Source organism: Homalodisca vitripennis, chromosome 8, assembly GCF_021130785.1.
Source record: "Homalodisca vitripennis isolate AUS2020 chromosome 8, UT_GWSS_2.1, whole genome shotgun sequence".
In the NCBI taxonomy this organism is placed as follows: Eukaryota; Metazoa; Arthropoda; class Insecta; order Hemiptera; family Cicadellidae; genus Homalodisca; species Homalodisca vitripennis.
In genome coordinates this window covers 40,415,963-40,437,717 of record NC_060214.1, presented here as the reverse complement: position 1 = coordinate 40,437,717, position 21,755 = coordinate 40,415,963, and the positions used below count along the sequence as shown (strand labels likewise).

Here is a 21,755-nt window from a genome sequence, read left to right as displayed (position 1 = left end):
TGTTCCTTTCCAGATATAAGTAAGAGCCTCTTATAACATCTTTCCATGTATAAGTAATTAATTCCATACAAATTATAGCTATAACTTGCTTAATTTACTATCTTCTTGTCTGCTTGTATTTCAGAAAGAAAATATATATTCAAAGCCCATAAAAAAATTTACAAACTGTAATAACTCAGGAACAAAAGATTTTATAATAAAATAAATCTAAAATAATAGTAAAATATAGGTTACTTTCATATGTACATTATATATGCAAAGTTTGTGTTACTATGAAAAATAATGATAAATAAAGATTTTACTGATCGCTACTCACAATTGTACACAAAACGAGTTATAAATGTCTTTTAACTGCTGATTAATAATCAATTATTTTTAGCTTGAGTCATTGCATGTATGTATGTTAACTTCCACTTATAAATGAATAATCTACTTGAGTGTGTGTTTTTTTATAGTTTTCCAAAGCATGGATTTTAATGTTTTGGGTGCAAGCCTCCACATTATTTGACTTTTCAAAAATCAAGAGTGTATTTAAATTGAAAGGAGAATACTTTAGATCTGGTATCAACTGTACTAGTTTAATATTAATAATTACTGTGTTTTGAATTATTTTAGAGAAATTTAAAATTACAATTTACAAAATTCTCCAGATCAAATCTTGATCTTAGGCCTAGGCATAACATTTACTGATTCTGAATGGGCTCACATTAAAAAAGACAATGACAAGGAACCCCTAAACCCTCTAATTTGATTTCAATGAGATCCCAGGGCCAAAACACTATTCTCCACATAATGCACCACCAATTTTTTATTTTAATTAATTTTTTTATTTAACTTAGAATATGTTTATGAGAATCAATAGTTCAGATCAAATGCGTACTGCAATCTCAATGAGTGCAGGACAGTAAAATATTGAAAAAAGGTGGTTTTCAATTTTTTTTTATCTGGTGACCTTGGATTATTATATAAGGGCTACCTAAAAAGTAGATTACATTTCGCTCTATAGCCTCTACTATCATTGCTATTTTGATGTGAAGTCGATCTAACTTTTGAGTTTAAAAACATTTCAAACATGTAAAGTTTGTGTATGAAAAAAGTACATATGTGCCAAGTTTGGTAATATTTGTAATTTTTTAGTGTTGAGGAAACTTTTTCAAAACACTTTCCGATATACTTATTAACAATTTTCAAAAAAGTGGTGATGTTTGATTTTTCCACCTAGTTTGATTCCAAAGCCCATCTGAATGCCAAATTAAAACTTTGTCTGGTAATCAAGTGGGTAAACACTAACGTCGGCAAGTGTCACTCATGGAGTAGTACTTTACACTATTATTTAAGAAATACTCATATAATAATACCTGAATCTAAAACTGTTGCAGGTGGGGTCATGGTGGAAGACACACATTCCACACTAAGGTTACCAGATGCCTGTAACAGACCACAAGCAACAAAAAAATATTTCTAGGCGTTCTAGGCACAAAAAAATATTTAAAGGTTAACCAAGAAAAAAACAGAAAACATTGTATTTAGTTTAAGTAGTAGACCTAAAGGCTCTGAAAATAAATCTGTGAAACTTCTAGGAATTAATCTAGATTCTAGCCTTACTTGGGGTGTTCATACCAACTCACTCTGCTCTCGCCTTTCTAGAGTTATCTTTTGTTTAAAGAAACTCAAGTTATGTACAAGTCCTAGTATACTTATCAATGCCTACTTTTCACTTTTTCACTCTCACCTTTTGTATGGCACTATTCTTTGGGGCAACTCTGCTGGTGCAAAGGAAGTATTTAAATGTCAAAAAAAAGCTATTCGATGCCTTGTGAACATAAGTGAAACAGATTCTTGTAAACCTTTTTTTATAGAGCTAGGCATACTAACGCTGCCAAGTATTTACATTTTGCAAAGCCTGGTTTTTATCAAAGAAAAATCTGACTTCGTTTAGCCTAAGAAACTCTGTACATTCTTATAATACCAGATCTGTAAACTTAATTGATGTGAAATATACTAGGCTGAGCAAATCCCAACATAGCTATATCTACATTGGTACAAAACTATTTAATAAGTTACCTCTCAACGCCAAAACAATGAGCACTAAGAACTTTAAGAATATGTTAATTAAGTGGCTAAAAGTGAAAGCCTTTTATTCAGTTGAGGAAGTTTATTTAAGTGATTTTAATAACATTGAATGTTGAATTTTAAACTAGTTTTAAGGAATTTTAATTAGTTGTAAATGTTGAATTTTAAAACTGGTTTTAAGGAATTTTAATTAGTTATAAGAAATGTGACAATTGATGTGGCCTAACTCATACCAGCTCTGACATTGTTAATACTTTTAAGTGGGACAACAATAAAGATTCTTGATTTCTTGATTTCTTGAACATGATATAGCTGAATGAATTCTTTATTTTTTACCGTGGGGTTTCTTCTAAAAATTAACCGATATTAACTATGAAAATAAATACAAATTTATTTGTAAATATAAAATAATTAATTCATCTAAAATATACACAAACTATATTTTAAAAAATTATAATTTTGTGATACTTAAATAAGTTAATAATACATGCACTTAAACACTAACAAATTCTAACTAAATATAATAATAAAATGTGATAAACTACGCCTCCATATATCAAGTATCAATAACTACTTACATTATTTATAGTATATAACATTGCAAAAATAACAAAAATTAAAATGAAAACAAAGAAAGTAGAATAGTTATATTCACACACTTATAAATTCGTTTCTACCATCACTAACAAATGCTAGTTACTTTTCAGGCCCCACTAAAATAGTCTGGCATATATATATATATATATATATATATATATATATAAGTAGATAGTAATATGGGGTTCCTGGCGCACTTTCGGAGCCGACCGAAAAGCATTGTAAAATACTGTTCAATGTACCATAAAGGAAGCTGAGAAATAACACAGCAAATCTCAATGAAAAATTAACCGAATCTACAGTCGTTCGTCTCCAAAAGCGATCGGTACATTACTATCTACTCTGTGGAATGAAAAATTAACCAAATCTGAGCTTCTACTTTCTTAAGCTGTGCTTTGTAAAATGTTGTCAAATCTGCTACGAATAAAGGAAAAATCTTAATAAAATTTAATCAATTTAAAACATTTTTACTAAAAACATACTGTACTTTAATAAAAAACTTTTCTACTAAATAAACAACATGAACTCACCAAAGTCTCTTCAGTTTCTAGCATTTCAAAAACTTACAAAGAAAGACAATTTTAACGAGTTCAACGAATTACCAAAACATTTTAAAGAACAGTTGATACTTTCCTTAAATGATACAGAATTCAAAGAACTTGTAAAGTCTTTTGCAGAAAAAAACGTCTAATGGAGTGTTTTACTATCGGCAAAAAACTAAAAAAGTAAGGGATTACATATTTAATATAATTACGAAAGATATTGAAAAGAAAGTAAAAAATAAACAAACAGAGAGTTTTCATCGTTTTTTTTATGACATTTTTCCCATATTATACGTTCTTTCAAGATAATCAAGACTTAATTGATGAATTTCTTAGGAATTTTTGTGAGTATCAAGATTTATCAACACAATTCATTAAAGAGCATTATAGAATTTTTCTTATAGAATATAGCCACATTTTGTGTGAAACAAAAGGTATTACTGTAGATAATATTCCATGTGATTCCTATGAAGAAAGACACCAACTATGGTTATCAAAACAGTACTATGACGTGGGGAGGGACTGCAAGTTTTAGAGTTAAGACTTTATTCTACAAAGTTAATTGTTATAATTTCTTTATCTTTTATAGTCTTCTTTCCAGTAACAATCAAGTGTAATTTTTCATTTTTGTTTAATTCTTTAATCTTTTTCTCATCCAAAACAGTCAAAAATCTGTTCGGCAAGTGTACTTTACAATCTTCCAACTCGGCAATTATTGTAAACCCGAATTTATCTTTCATTTTCTCCAAATTCAAGATTCTATGTTTCTTCCTTTCTTCCAATTCATTCAACTTCTTATACTCTTTGAATTTACATTCTCCAATATCATTTAACTCCTTCAAGAACTCCATTTAAATAGAAAAAATTTAAAGACGGAAAAAATGAAATTCGCTAACCTTCACTCGAGAAGTCGGGGAGAATGTGAGTAAAACCGCATTCTTTTCAAGAGGTTCTTCGTTTAATTTCTCCAAATGTACTATAAAATCATCGAGGATTTCTGGTTCAAAATCATAAACAAATTCAACATCCAGATAATGAAAAAATACAGGTAATATCTTTTCATAATAAACGTGTGTATCGATACCTACAAACCTAATGTATTCTTTGAAAAGGAAAATAATTTTGTCAATGGTTCCAAGAGATAAGTAAAAATTTTTATTCTGTTTTCTAAATTCTGTAACAAATTTTGTTTGCTTCTTGTCTCCATATTGCAATTTTGTAAGCAGGTTATTCAAATGTGTTAATTTATTTAGAAATTTCTTAGGTTTAGGTCTTTCTAACAAAATTAAATTACAACCTCTACAAACTAAATATCTTTTATCGATAATTTCTCCTCTATTAGAACACTTGTAACAGTTGGCATTATACTCTTCCATTTAAACAAAAAGATTTTTTTATAAATGGAGATTATGGAACTAAGTCTGCCGAGATATAAATTTTTCAGCGCAAATGTTTGTGTTTACATTTCTACAACAGAGATAAATAGAAATAATTTCATTCTATTGTACAAACTATTTAGGATATTATGTGTACGATTATAAAAGATTATTACGGAGAGAAATCGGGATTTTTCAGTGGCGAAAAGAGTATATTTTTGAAATATTAGAAGGAATGAAAGAGAATAATATGAACATCATTAACTACTGAATTTCTCTAATATCGTTCTTAATCACATCATAGGCTAAAAATTTTCTCAGAGACAACAACAACATAACAAATCGCGTTTGTAACAGCTTTTTGAAAATCCATATTGATAATTTATATCGTTCTTTGAACCAGAAATATTTGTCAAACTCTTTGTTGTATCAATGACATAAATAGGTCTATTCGCTAAAAAATTCTTTAGGATTGTAATACATTTCCTTATTATTACAGTAAACTTTCTTAAAATCTTGATACATCTGATACATGATTCTGAAAAGACCTCCGGAAATGTTTAAATTTTGTAATTCATCTGGATAATAAGAAACCGTTCAATTTTACTCTGATATTTTTTACATTCAAACTATCGAACTTTGAAGGATTTTTTTTTCTTGATTATTCTGTCTATCTGTTGAAAACCTATAATAACGAACTTGGGATTGAAGATATTTCTATAAATGTTTGTAATATCGAACGAATAAGTTGTTCCGGAAATACCTTTTTGTTCAATACATTGCCAATCTAGAAAAATTAAACATAATTGTTTTGACTTTTCGTAATTTCATCAATCAACCTTATTTTACTCGTGGTTTTATAATCAATCATTGGAACTCTATAATAAAATAATCTGTAATTGTTATTTTTCCATCAACAGGCATAACATTTCCAGTTGCAGTCTTCAGAATCACATCATCGTCTTCTGCTCTTATAAAACTTAGATAAAATCCTCCTTTATAGATCGGAATAGTAACATTTTCAAAAAATCCTAATCCAAAATGAGATAAATTTCCAGCTGCTTCAAAAACACCAAAATTTAAAATCTGATTCAAAGCCATTAGAAGTTTGAGAAATAAACATCACTTTTTGAATACGAAATAGTTCCTTTAATTGTGCTTAATTGGCCACAGTTTTCGACTTCTTCTATCAATTTATTGTGTTTTCTTACTTCAATCTTAGAAAATAAAAACGGTATAAAATTATCGATTAATCTAACATTATCAGTTCCAAGATATGCTTGACCATCTTGTTTTGTTAAAGTTCCAGAAATATAAAACTGGAAGTTAGACGAGCAAAAGTTATCTCCAAAATCAATATTAAACTCAGTTCTTTTATTCGGTTCATTCAAATGTTGTTTACTAATTGGATAGAAATTTTTAAACTCCGCCCTTTCATATCACTAGCATATTTTCTGTAGTCCGCCATTTAATAAGAGAAAATTTAGAAATTTTAAACATCGTGTGTATCATTTTTTCATCGATCTAATGTACGTTTTTATAAGAAAAGATATAAATTTTTAGTAAAATAATTAAAAAGATTAGAGTCATTTTTAATGATCTACTTCGTCATATTCAGGATTCTCTTCCTTAAAATTTTGCGATCTCGGTCACATATTTCAATAAAATTTGCACAGGATAGTAAACCGCTATCTATAATATTGTTCCAATCAACTGTATCTTTATTTTCATCCAAAAACTTTATACTCAAGTGTTGATAGAGACAAAGAACAGACATATGATCTTTTAATTGATAATGTATATTTTCTTGAATGAACTCTGATGATAAAGTTTGATATTTAGGCAATGTTATACCAATTCAATTTGTTTACGTATAATCTCATCATATCTTCGGATAATTCATATTTTTGAGAAATGTCATCCCAATGTTCTTTTTTCAAATCTCTTTCGTGTTGCATGATAAAAAGATCGAAAGCACTGTAATGTCCCGCCATCTCTATTTATTAAGAAAATAATTTCAAAATCAAGTTTTTATAAATTGGCTCTTTTTTGCGTTACATTCAGCACATTTTCCAGAAATTCTCTTAACTCCATTGATGTTTGCATAGTATTTTATATCGTTTGTGGTAGTTTTCTCTTTACATCTCACACAATATATGAGCGCCATTTATATAAGGAAAATTAGTCATCGTAACCACCTACTCCATTAAATCTGTTGTCGATGTTTTCAAAAGTTTATCGACATCTTCTTTAAATTTATTAAAGTTTTCTTTAGTTTATTTACTTTATCGAGATATAAATCGTTGTATTCAACGAGTTTATGATCAATATTCTCAAAAGTTTTTGTGGCATCTAAACTAAACTTATCAAAAGACTGCTTTATTTTTTATAACTTTTTCATTAATTTCGCCAAAGTTTTCTTCTAGTTTAATTAATTTATCATGAAGTAAAGATTGATTTAGTAAACTACTCTTTTAAAAAACTTCACCATTTTTTCTATCGGTTTCATTAAAACCCTCTTGGAAATTTAGCGAAATGTTCCAAAAAGTTTGTTATTTTTCCATATAGATCGCCTTTATATAGATTGAAATTTTCCTCAAAATTTGTAAATTTTTCATCACAATTTTCTATAGATTTTTTACTTCTCGCTTCAAGTTTTTCATAGACTTTGTTGTAAAATCTTTAACATGCTGTTTATGATTCTCATAATTTTGTTTTAGTTCATTAAACATTTTTAATAGGATCTTCTAATTGAATCATTACAACAACATCAAATGGATTAATTCCTTTACTAACACCGCTAATTCTTTTTCCTTTAAAATCTAAGGCATTTTTAACATTCGTATCATGTAAATCAACAATATCGATGTTTTTGATAATTTTAGAGGTTTTAAAATTTGTTCTTTAACAACAACATCATGTTTGTCAATACCAGGTTCGAACACCGACAATTCTTTTCTTATTAGCCAAACTAACATAATTCTTTTCAACTTTGATTGCTTCAGTAATTTCATCAGCTTTTTCGATGTGAGACATTAAATTGGTAAATAATTTTTTTACACCATCATCAACTTCTTTTTCCAATGTTTTTTATTTTATCAGCAACTTCATTTGAACTCATGAATATTTGCAAGTTTGTTATCATATTCTGCTTTAAAAATCTTCAATCTCGACAGCAAAACATATCTGAATCTGGAAGGGTTTTGTAATAAATTTTCTAACTTGTTATCAAACTCATTTCTCAAACTATCAAAAATTCAAAACTATTATCTACATTTTGAATAATTTGTGTTCCAAATTACGTCAAAAATATTTTGTGAAATCCATATTTATTAAGTAATAATTTGTTAACAACTTCTTTAAAATCTTTACCAGTACTCAGTTCATTCAAAACAAAAAACACATAAATGACCACAAATTGGGGGATCTTTATAGTTCTTGAATCTGAGAATCATTGTAGTAGACGCTTGATTTTTTCAAATATTTAATCAATTCTATACGTGGTTTGTCCTCAATTCTTCCATACGAATCAAAATAACATGCATTCTTATCATTTTTATAATAACAAAATCCAATGCGTTCCACTTCCCATAATCGAGTCTAAATTCACAATTCCACATTCAAATTTCCTAACTTTTTCAGGTAATGTATCTCTCATGAAGATTCCTCTAAAATGTTTTAATATTTTTGCAGATTTCTTCCAATTTCCCCGAATGTTAAAGGTTTTTAAATTTTTTTTTTCAATGTTTGATTTCACGTAATTCAAAGTTTTTTTCATCTAATCCAGATCCTGTAACATCTTCCAACTCTTTATCTAACCAATTTAAAATGTTTCGAACAATAGGAATCACATCCTTTTTAACGATTGGAGCAGCTTTACGAACATAAGGAACAACATTTTTAACAACTGGAATATTTTCTCCAAAATCTAATAATCTTTCAAAAGTCCACCATTTTTAAGTTCTTTCAACTGATTATAAGAAAATTCTATTCTGGTTCCTTTATTGTTTTTCTTATGTTTTTCGAGTTTATTGTATTGTCTATTTGTTAAAAATATCTTATCTTCGCCATTTTTTAGTTGATCTATTTTAAATTGAATACTAAACGGGTATTTTCTTCTTAAAAGCGGATTTTATTTTTTTCTTTCTGATTTTTGCTGAAATTTACATTCACCTCCATTTATATAGTTAAAATTTTCAAGTTCTCTTCGATTCCCATTCCTAGTTTTCTCTTCAAAAACATTGCTCCAGCTGTTGGAAGCGCAACAAATCTTTCACCTAAACTAGCATCTTTTGATAAAAATCTATCCATTGCTTTATCTTGCAAAACTTTATCTGCTATATGTCTGGAATTTGTGTCTCTATGTTTTGCATAAAAAATATCGTGTTCCATAGCAGCTTGATCTAATTTATTTATACCAGTATCTCCTCTTTTTAGTCTTTTTTCGAGTTTTGTGCCGGGCCCCAGATACTGATAAGTTGGTACGTGTAATTCAAAAGGTAAATTGTTGATAAAATCATTCAAAAGTCCACTACCCTCAATCATAGATGAACTTATTGCCGGCAAAACTCGTTTTAAATATTTAATTCCATCAGGTTTTTCAATCATTTCATCAAGTTTGTTCGAAATAAAATCTTTAATCGCTTTTCTTTTCGTTCAAAAAATTGTTGTTTCCAGCCTTTTCTTGAGCATAATATATAATTAATAATTCCATCGAGTTTTGTCAAATCGTCGATATATCTGTATTCAATCTTATTATCACTGTTTTTTTCTCACACCTGATCCTTCGATTCTTTTTTCCCAAATTGGTTTAATCAAAATTGAGATATTTTTTACCTTTACTTGACTTTGGTTTCTTAGTTGATGGGATCATTATTTTTGTAAATTGAATCAGATTTCCATAAAATTTCAGTATACTTTTTCAAGTCTTCTTCAGAATATTTCAGAATATTAAACCGTCTTTTGGAAACATCAGTGCCTGTTAATAATCTCCATAAACCTTGAGTTCCTTCATATGTTTTTTCATTAATAATGATATCATTATGCTCAAAATTCACGGGGCAAATTTTCCAATCATTAAAATTTTCTTTTTTCTGTCCCAATACAAACCAAATTTATCATTCCTTTGCTCTAGGAAGAAATTTTTTTACCAATTTCACCAATTATTATATCCGTTGTTCCAGGACTTATTGGTTCAACTATGGTAGAGGTCTTCAATGATTCGAGGTTCTAAATGGTGTTGAAGATGGTAATTTTGGCAATTCAAAACTCAGATTCTGGTATCGAAATATCAGCAAATTGTCGTACAACTGGAACCAAATTCATCAAATTTTGATTATCGCTTAAAAACATTTTCAATTTTGCCCCTCAACATTTTTTATTGCAGATGTTACAGGTTGATTAATTTTTTGAATAAATTCTTGTTCTTTTTCATCAATTCGAATCTGTTCTTTTAAATTCTTTGATTAATTTCTTTTCTATTTGATCAAGTTTTTTTGCTTCTTCTGAAGTTACGTTCGCCATTTATTTAGGAAAAATTTTGAAACGTAAACGTGGAACGTGGAACGTGGAAACGTGAACACGAAACGAGAACACGAAACGTGGAACGTAAAAACGTGAAACACGGAACGTAAAAACGTGAAACGTGGAACGTGGAAAACGTGAACACGAAACGTGAAAACGAGAACACGAAACGTGAACACGGAACGTAAAACGTGAACGTGGAACGTGGAAAACGTGAACACGAAACGAGAACACGGAACGTAAAACGTGAAACGTGAAACATGAACGTGAAACATGAACGTGAAACGTGAACGTGAACGTGGAACGTGAACGTAAAAACATGAAAAACAACTAGATTATCACACGTTTATATATTAGAAAAATTTATTCAGATATTTACCATTTTTAGGCTTCAAAGTTAGATTAATAGTTAAAATCCGTAGTCTTCCTTCCAAATTTTATCACATAACTCAATAAAGTGGTTAAAACTCATATCAGATCCCACATAATTGTTATAAATCTTTCTCGAATAGTGATCATCTTGCTTAAAAAATACACAACATATTCAAATTATTTCTAATAATCTTGTTTATCAACCTTTGAAAAGCATTGGGAAAGATAGATACAAGATATGTTTTTGTGACGAGACATTACGAAATATTCCTTAATAACGTCTTGATTTTCTAAAAATACAATCATCAAAAACGATTAACGAATTGGGTTTACATTCGCTTAACGGAACTATGTCTCAGAAGCATTATAAAAATGTGATATTTTTTTGTTTAAGTTTTTCTCAATATTTTCAAATCTTTCTTGTAATTTTTTTATAGGCGTCTTGTTCTAAAGATTTACTAAAAACATACAAATTGGAATAAGGGAATCAACCTATTGTAGATAAAATTCAATAATAAAGTTGTTTTTCCACATCCACTTGAACCAACAATTAACAATCTGATTGGTTGATCTTTCTTACTTTCTTCAAACGTTTGAAGTTTTATCTGATCTTTTTGCTTTAAAAATTTCTCCATTTAAATAGAAGATTTTCATCTTGAAGCAACGCTTGCGAAAATGAAGCTGTTCAAGTTGACTTCTGAAAGCTCTAAATTAGTTTTAAACTTGGGAACATTCCTATACACTTAGAGGAAGAATCAAATTATTTTATCGGTTTAAGCGGTTTTTATTCTGACAATTTTGTAATAAATATTAGTGAAAGTTCTCCTTATTGTATAGGATTTAGTGAGAAGAACATAAACAAAATATTATGGTTTAAACAAAGGATATTATACTTTCGATCAAATAAAAAATTCCCTTAAAAATTATCTGAAAACATTCAAACAATCAGATAAATCTTTAAACTTTGACGAAAAACAAGTTTGAAAATGCAAAAAAAAATTATCTCTCTAATAAAATTCAAATAAAATCACCAGTAAGAATAACGTTTTTCAGCAATTATTGTGGAATTGTTAGGGTTTGTTCAAGAAACTATTGAGCCAAATCAGGTATATTTAGGAAATAAAAACGCCAAAATTTAGACCGTTCGATGTAATTGGAAGTGCACTGCAATCTCGTTGAACCTAGTTTTGAAAATCATACCGAACACTTACACAAAGAATCTGAAATTTTGTACACTTTCTTTCCAAATGTTGCTTATGGATCAAAAAATCAGTGAAAAAACCAAATGAAATCGATTATATTCCAATTAGAAAAAATATTAAAAGAATTCAAAAAAATCGTTCTGACTATGATGAATCAAGGGGGGAACGAATCGTTCTTACCTTCAAACTTTCAAAAAAACACTGTTTTTATCAATGAATCTGGACTTTACACTCAAAATAAAAATTACTAGTTAAATGGAGTCAGTTGTAGACTTACATTCAATAATAAAGACATTTGCACGATTGTCGAAAGAATGAAATTTGGTTTAAGGCTAAAGATGTTGCAGAAATTTTACAATATGAAAATACTAGACAAAGCTATCATAAATAATATTGATAATGACGAGAAAATAGCTTTAAATATATAAATTACAAGAGTCTATGCCATAGACCCTTTCAAAATCTTCATCCTGACACTATTTTCATTAATGAATCTGGATTTTATTCTCGAAATAAAAATTACTAGTTAAATTTCTTTTCTATCTAAATGGAGTCAGTTGTGAATCTACTCAAATTCAATAATAAAGAAATTTTAACATTTGTTGACGAAAATAATGAATTTTGGTTTAAAGCAAAAGATATTGCAGAAATATTGGAATTTAAAAATACGATGAAAGCGATTAGAGATCACGTTAAAGACAAATATAAAAAAAGCTACGATAACATAGATTCAGAAGGGGGGAACGAATCGTTCTTACCTTCAAACTTTCAAAAAAACACTATTTTCTATTAATGAACCGGGCATATATTCTTTAATACTGAAATCAAAAACGAAGATAGCAGAAATGTTTCAAGATTGGGTTTTAGAAGAAGTTTTACCAAGTATTCGTAAATTTGGTGTGTACAAAACTTGAAAACGAAAATAAGCAGTTAAAAGATGAAATAAAACAGTTACAAATTTCAGGTCAAATGAAATCCTTGAAAATAGAGAATCAAGAATTGCGAATGGAATTAATGAAGAGAGATATGATATGTAAAAATTTTTGATAAGAAAAAGCACCATGTTTTTGTATTAATTAAGAAGGAATCACATGTGGGAATGGCCTTATTACGTTATCAGAGCTCAGAAACGAGAAATACCAAACCGATTAAAAACATCTAAAAATAAATTATCCTGAATTAGAGATTTTGTTCATTGATGACGAACCAAATTCTATCAATCTGTATAACCAAATGAAAGAATCTTTGAATATTTTATACAACGGAAATTCATTTTACTACAAATATGGCAGAAATCTCGACTGATTTATAGAATATCTAAAATTACACGATGAAAATGTTTCTAAAATTTTACTAAAAACTCTCGATTTATTATATTTTGTTTGTAAATGTTTAGCATAACTAGGTAACCATTGTAAAATCTTTTTTTTCATATTCACAAGGCATTTCGTTTTTATAACTTTCGCTGAAAATTTTTTTTAGCACAATCTTTGCAAAAAGCATTCTTTTCTATCTTTACTATACTGCCAGTTATTAAATTCAGAAATATTTTTAATTTCTTTACAAAAGTAACACTTTTTCTCTTCTAAAGTTAATTTGTTCATTTTAACGTATAATTTCCTTACAATAACAGTCTTTTCTATTCTCTTCTTGACACTTTGTACATTTCTTTTGAGACTCCATTTATATAGAAAAAATTATTACACGATGAAAATGTTAAACTCTTAACTTATGATATTTTGTTTGTAAATGTTTTTGATAATTATTTAACCATTTTATAGTTCTTCCACATTTCACATTGAGTATCTTCATAATATAATCTATGGTGATTCTTCTTTACACAATCTTTACAATATGAGTCTTTCTTATCTCTACTATAGTGATCACTATTAAACTCTGAAATTTTTTTAGTTTCTTTACATTTAAGACATTCTTTATCTTCCAAAGTTAATTTTTCTATTTTATCATATAATTCTTTATGATATTCCCTTTCACAATCTTTGCAATTATAAATGCATTCCATCTTTCCTATTTTTATCTTTATAAAATTCATTTAAATCTTTAAATTCTTTGCACTTTGTACATTTCTTTTGATGCGCCATTTTATATATAGAAAATTTATATTACAGTTTTGACTTCTTCAATTCATATTCATAAAAACTTTCCGGTTATTTCTTCATTATTTAAATCTTTTATACTATAAGTTACAGGATCTGTGTTATTAATTTGATAAATCACAAAGATTTCTCTTGACCAATTGTTCTTATATTTGTTCGAAAATGTTTGTTTTTTATAACAATTCTTACACTGATCATTGACTTTAAACATTTAGTTTTCGTGTGAGTTTCAGGTGGAACATACTTGAAAACGGTCTCTAATAACTCCTTTTCTGCATCCTTATCTACGTCTTTCGGTTTCATTTTGATTGTGCTGTGAACTGTATCGTTATAATTGTTTACGATTTTTTGGAAGAATATCGATCCATTTAAAGTTTTTATTAATCTCAAAAATTACTTTCATTCTCTCATTTTGAGTTCTGTTATATCTCTCTACAATACTTGATTTCTCTTCGTTTTCAGTATGATAAATCTTAATGTTGTATTTCCTCAAAACATCGTTAAATTCTTTATTTTTAAAACTCTAAAACCCTTATCTGTATGAAGTAGGTTAGGAGGTTTGTGATTGATCCTTATGGCATCTTTTACTATATCTTCGAAAGCTTTTGAAATATCCTTGCCGTTTTTTCTTTTGATAGCTCTTGACCAAGCATATTTTGAGAAAGTATCAATAACATTTAACATATACTTAAATCCATCATTTTGATCTGAATAGTTAGACATTATAACTAAATCTGCTGCCCATAAATCGTCAATTCCTAATTGTTATAATTTTTCTCTTTTTAAACTTTTTTCGTACCGGTGCATGAATTTCTCGAGCTTCAATCTCTATCTCATCTTTAGTCTTCAATTCTTGCTTAACAGGTTTTGGATTTGGATTCTTTATAAACTTACTCTTGTTTGTCTTACATTTTTGAAACATTTTGCAGCAATTCTATACAATCCATTTTTGAGTTTTGAACGATTTTTGAAATCTATATTTTTCGTTTTCTTTTTACACTTGTGACAGTGAATTAAATCATCTTCCATTTACATATCAAAGTTTCCAAGTTTATTTAATTCGTCTAATATATCAGATTTTGCTTCATAGCCATACGGGTACTGTATCGATCTTATTTTCTAGGACAATTCTCTTATCATCTTTAGCGTTCAGTGCCAGCTTGTTTATGGTAACAGTGTACAAATCATGTTTTATAACTTTTGATGACTGTCATCTCCCTAAATTCTTCTTTATCTTCGAACAAACATCTCTTCAAGTTTTCGATATTTATTGTTTTATTTACAACGCTTCTCTTAATTCCTTTCACCTAACTGGGTTTTTATCTAGATATTTGTACGAGTACATCTTAGACCTTAAACCACAAAATTCTTCTAAAACTTCGCTATTTAACTCATCTTTGAATTTCCCTATTACCTTCTTATTTTTAGTAGTGAAAAACCATTCATGATCTTTTGGATAATCACTTGTATCAAAGTCATCTATATTTTCTTTAATAATTTTAAAAGGATCTCGTTTCAGTTCTAGGAAATAAACTGTCTGTATCCATGTAACACAGATTCAAATCTGGATCAAAATTCTTTAATTTGTTGTAATAAAACTCGTACATTAGCAATTTTGAGAGGGCCGAGAACTGAAAATCCTATGTAAATCGGTTTGTTAAATTTAACCTTTTGTTTGTACATGTGACTCGCTATACAGTTGTCGTCAAAGATGTTAAAGCATTTGAAATTTGTTTTTCTTAGCTTGTTTCATTGAAAATTCTTCATTTCCAAGCTTAATATCACATCTGTTTCTCACATTTTCCATAGATTTTCCAAAAAACTGAGTTGTTCATCAGCTTATAAAAGTCCTTTTCAAAGTCGCTTGTAGCTTTTGGTTCTCATGTTTGTGTTAAAATCAATGTATTCTTTCATAAAAGGCTTCTGATCGAATGCAATAAACTCTATTCACATGTTTCAAAATCATTACCTTGTTCCAAATAGAACTTCAAAATTTCTCGAGATGAACAACGTATTCAGTTTTATCCAGTAGAGTTGTGCAAAGTTTGTTTTTTAAAATGTTCTGGAGCAAGAGGTAAATCCTTGTGATGTTCGTGTAAATTTGTTGGATATCCAAGATCGACTTCGAGAATATAGCCATAATCTTCGTCGCCAGTGAGTTCTAAAATTGTTTCTTGCCACTCTGCTGTTGTATACGTTTTAGGGATCCATCCACTTGATTTCGTTATATGGTAAATTTTGCATAAGTCCATACCCATAAAGGTTGTTTGCATCGACGTACAACAAATAGTTTTCGGGACTTTGTCTTATCAAAATCTTTTAAATATTTGTTATTTGCTTTCACATATCGTTTAATACACTGAGAAATGCCTCCGCGAATACCTTTTTCGATCATCAAATACATATTATAATCACTAATTAATTGTAATTCTATCTTCGTTAATTTTAACATTGCGTCCCATGCGAGACTGGGAGCTGTTAGATAGTGTGCCGGATCGAGTTTATAGCAATTCAAACAAATATTCCTAAAATTTTCAAAGATATCAGCGAGCAATAAAAACATCTTGGATATTGTACAAATCAGAGTAATTTCCAAGATTTTTCTCTTTTAATTTGTTCCAAACATTTAAGTAGTGTTGAAAATCTTTCTCAGATATGCTCTCATCTGTCAAAAGTGAAATAGAAATCTTGAATTCTCAATTCTTCTGTGTAATCAAGTTTTTCAATACTGTCGATAAATTCATAGGGAAATATTCCTTTTCCAGATAGAATTTTTAAAAATCTCGTCGTCGTCATTTGGCTGTCTTTCTATTATCTCATTCAGTCCATCTTGTATAAAATGATTTGTATGTTTGAAGTCTTCTCTCTTTAGATTTTTAGCTAACTTTTCTATAGACGAGGCCATGAATCTAAATGTGTCCACGAAAGAGAATTTTATGAACTTTCTAGGTTTGTCACCATCAAACTCATACCCGTATCCAGAATTTACAGAATAATTTATATATTTTTTCATCGGTGTTTGCAATCAAATCAACATTTCCATATTGTTTAGCCAATTCTTTTATGTACAAATGAGTATCGTAATTTGACATATTGTGGCAGAAAAACGGGGAATATTCTGAGGAAATTTCAAAATTTAGATTGCAAACATGCATGAGCTGCGCCTCGAAAACTTGCCGGTTAAATGACAATGATCTCTCACTTTATTATAACTCTTATCTTTCCAACTATCAGGAGTAAAACCATACTGGGAATTGACCCAAACATCATAAGCAGACCATTCACAGATATGGACAAACGTTTGAATTTTGATACGAAAATTTCTTCTTCTTCTGTCAATTTCATAGGTTTCATGTTCTTAGAATTATATTTTTTTGCTATGTATTTCGATAATTTATTGAGTTCTTCAAACAATTTTGTCGGGACGTTTTTCAAATCTTCTTATTTTTGGCACGATAACATATCGGTTTGTACATGCGATTGGTCACATTCGACACTAAATATAGAGTAAAAACCATAAGGAATGTGCCTCTGAATCTTGGTTGTAGTCGATCTTTGTGGATTGTTCTTGCATGTCGGAATTTTTTCTAATATTGCTCTCAAAGTCCATATAAATTACGTACGGATGGTTAAATTTTCTTTTGATAATTATTAAATTTAGTTGTTTGACCTGGAAATGGCATAATTGGCTTACAAACTTCATGATTTTTACAAATTTCTAAGTGATCTGTTAAATCTCCAGATTTGTAAAAATGGCTTTAAACATCTTCTACACAAAAATTTTCTTTCTTTATGTTTAGACAACTGCGAAGAAAGGAAACAAGCTTATTTAAATCGGTTATCAAAACATAATGAGATTTATCATCTTGTTTAACATACAATAAATCAATGTTTGTTTCAGCGTCATATTTTTCAGAAATTTGTAACGGAACAATGTTAATATTTTCATCAAAACTGTAGACATTGATAGACATTGTTGGATTACTTATACTTGGAATTGTAGCTTCGTTTTTCAAATATTTGTATATCTTTCAGAGACATTGGATACTCAAAACCTGAAAATATTTCGTCATTCACAAATTTTTCGTATTGCTTTACACGTTCACAGTCTCTTTCTGGTTTTTCAATAGCACATCTTATTGAGTAAATAAAGCAAAAATCATCTCTATTTTTTATATTTATACAAGCTTTTTTATCTTTGATATTCTTTGGTAAATCGATGTATGATCCTGCATTCATCATTTCGTGTTTGTTAAGGCTCAAAACTAGTTGTTTACAACTTTTAAATGTCCATCCGGAACCTTTATTTGGATTATTCGTTTGTTCTCGATGTGTTAATTTATTAAATTGCTTAGTAATAAAGTCGTTTACGTCAAAGATTTTCGTCTGCTTTGATAGTAAATACCATTAGACATGTTTGCGGTTCACCATTCACTAAAGTTCGTTCGTATTCACATTCCAAAGAGAGATAGCCCTTCATATTTTTAACATTTTCTTGAAAATTTCTCGATTAAACTTTTAATTTCTGACCGCATTAATTGAAAGATATTTGTAAATTGACATGGAATTGTCGTTCAAGTTTGTTAAAATGTATTGCTTGAAAAGACCGTGTATTGAGGATAAAACTTCTACATCAATGATATTTTCGGATTTTACTTTAAGAGTTTTATCAATTTCTTCGATCATTTCAGACTTGGTTTTATCGTTTAGTACCGATAGCCAACTTTTCAGCTATTGAATGAAGTTTTTCATCATTAAATAGGTCGAGATTTTTCTTTTCAACTTTGAAATTTCTCTTTAATTCACGTAAATTTCTCAATATTAAACATGTTTTCGTGATCGGCAATTTTATTTTCTCTAGCCCATTGTCTTAAAATAATTTAGTTCATTATCGTAAATTTGCTTGTTTTTTTCGTGACTTTTAGAATTATAATGGCGATCATAGTTTTTTCTTAAAATTTCTTTTTTGCAGAACGGACATGATATTTTTTCGCGCTCCATTTAGATAGAAAAATTTATTTAACTAAATGGTGCTTGTAAAACCAACCGATTTGCGCCTCTCACGGCGTGATATCACTACGGATATGACGCAGGCGAAGCGATTACCGTGATGGTCGGTCTGTAGTAGCACACCTCGACTGTCATTGATTACACACAGCGTAATCTTTCGGAAACTAAAATGTCGGTAATGCAGATTTGCTTTTAAGAATAAAAATTGTGTTCCGTTTACTATTATAACATTTTCTTTTTCAAAATGTTAGATAATTTTACCTATTTTAAATATGCGTACATTTTGTTACTTGTAATTTTCAAATTATATTTTAAATTAATTTCTTAAATTTTTTTACTTCTCGATGGGCTGTTGTATTGTGTTGCTGAGTATATATGTCCGCGAATTCGGTTTGGTCGGTTAGGAAGTTTACTTCTGAACTGTTTCAATGCGAGTGGCCATAGCGGAGAAACACCAAGTTCAGAAGTATTCAGATCGTATTCCGGAACCATTTCTCTATCCGTATCTCGCTCTTCTCTCTCTCTAGCCTGAATATAGATCCTAGCCTATAAACGGCAGAAGTGATCGTGTCATAGGCATAAAAAGAGAGGGAGAGAGAAAGAGACAGGAGGGAGGAGGAAAAGGTCGATCCGAGAAATGGTTTTGCACTTTTTGACTTTGAATTTTTTTCTATTTAAATGGAGTTCTTGAAAGAGTTAAATGATATTGGAGAATGTAAGTTTAAAGAGTATAAGAAGTTAAAATGAATTGGAAGAAAGGAAGAAACATAGAATCTTGAATTTGGAGAAAATGAAAGATAAATTCGGGTTTACAATAATTGCCGAGTTGGAAGATTGTAAAGTACACTTGCCGAACAGATTTTTGACTGTTTTGGATGAGAAAAAGATTTAAAGAATTAAACAAAAATGAAAAATTACACTTGATTGTTACTGGAAAGAAGACTATAAAAAGATAAAGAAATTATAACAATTAACTTTGTAGAATAAAGTCTTAACTCTAAAACTTGCAGTCCCTCCCACGTCATAGTACTGTTTTGATAACCATAGTTGGTGTCTTTCTTCATAGGAATCACATGGAATATTATCTACAGTAATACCTTTTGTTTCACACAAAATGTGGCTTTATTCTATAAGAAAAATTCTATAATGCTCTTTAATGAATTGTGTTGATAAAATCTTGATACTCACAAAAATTCCTAAGAAATTCATCAATTAAGTCTTGATTATCTTGAAAGAACGTATAATATGGGAAAAAATGTCATAAAAAAACGATGAAAACTCTCTGTTTGTTTATTTTTTTACTTTCTTTTCAATATCTTTCGTAATTATATTAAATATGTAATCCCTTACTTTTTTAGTTTTTTTTTGCCGATAGTAAAAACACTCCATTAGGACGTTTTTTTCTGCAAAAGACTTTACAAGTTCTTTGAATTCTGTTATCATTTAAGGAAAAGTATCAACTGTTCTTTAAAATGTTTTGGTAATTCGTTGAACTCGTTTAAAATTGTCTTTCTTTGTAAGTTTTTGAAATGCTAGAAATGAAGAGTGACTTTGGTGAGTTCATGTTGTTTATTTAGTAGAAAAGTTTTTTATTAAAGTACAGTATGTTTTTAGTAAAAATGTTTTAAATTGATTAAATTTTATTAAGATTTTTCCTTTATTCGTAGCAGATTTGACAACATTTTACAAAGCACAGCTTAAGAAAGTAGAAGCTCAGATTTGGTTAATTTTTCATTCCACAGAGTAGATAGTAATGTACCGATCGCTTTTGGAGACGAACGACTGTAGATTCGGTTAATTTTTCATTGAGATTTGCTGTGTTATTTCTCAGCTTCCTTTATGGTACATTGAACAGTATTTTACATTGCTTTTCGGTCGGCTCCGAAAGTGCGCCAGGAACCCATATTACTATCTACTTATTATATATATATATATATATATATATATATGAAGTGAATATAATGTATGTAATATGACGTTAAATAGTAAATAAGCCCTAGCACAAAATGGAACTTGATATCTTACATATGTATGTTCAATTGTTTTAAACATTTATTTACCACTATCTTATACTTTTTTTAAAAATAACTTTTAAATTCAGCAATTTAAAAAGTATTTTAGCCTAATACACGTTCTTTAGATCAATGAATTTTTGTGCAAATTTCACAGTTATGCTATGTAATAATATGATTACTGATCTATCTGGTTTTATTAGTTAACAGACTTGAAAAAAACAATAAATTTATAGTGCAATAGTATAAATTAAATTATGTTTATTACACGACATGAAGCCACATTTCTCTTTATCGGTTGAACACTTAATTTAAATTTTATCAAGTATGATCAAAGATATAAAGAAGCTCAAGAGGCTTACTAAATATTTGTAACCCTTGGTTTTTCTTCAGAAAAAATAGTGAAAAATATTTGTCAAAACTACAGTTTTTGTAAAAACTCTGTTCAAAACCTTCTCACCATAAACATTGATTGCATTTGACGAGTTAAAAAACAAGCAAGATAATGAAATGATATTAGCAAAATGTTGTAAAAGCATTCAAATATGTTCTATAAATTACAGCTAACTGTCCTGGGCTTGTGTGTAATACCTAGTTTATTTTCTCTACAGAAATTTAGTAAAAAGAACATGAAAAGGTAATGTTAAATAGGACAGAAAAATAGTAAGTACTACAATTAAAAAGAAGAAGACGACATTACCCCTGGACTGGTATCTGAGGGCGACTCAGGATCTTCACTAGTTTGGGGCTTAACTTGGCTCATGACGCTCTTGATCTTCTTCAGCATGAATTCTGGAGCTTCAAATCCCTTCAACTCGTGCATGAGAACATTGGAACTGTTCCTAAAAACAGACCAAAACTGAAAATATTATCAAAGAACCTTAAAAATAACAAGTATGATGAAAAAATACAAAGAAAATTTGCAAAAAGA

At 29.0% G+C, this 21,755-nt stretch overlaps 1 protein-coding gene across 1 annotated transcript in view; it reads right to left on the bottom strand.

Annotated features, from left to right (window-relative positions):
- LOC124367598 (deoxynucleotidyltransferase terminal-interacting protein 1) overlaps window positions 1-21,755 on the bottom strand; it is a 41,514-nt gene that overhangs the window by 7,735 nt on the left and 12,024 nt on the right. Inside the window, exons 7-8 of the mRNA XM_046824557.1 lie at window positions 21,525-21,666; window positions 1,359-1,428 (exon numbers count right to left, since the gene is read on the bottom strand). Coding sequence (XP_046680513.1) covers window positions 1,359-1,428; window positions 21,525-21,666 — 212 coding nt within the window. The remainder of the gene's footprint in view (window positions 1-1,358; window positions 1,429-21,524; window positions 21,667-21,755) is intronic.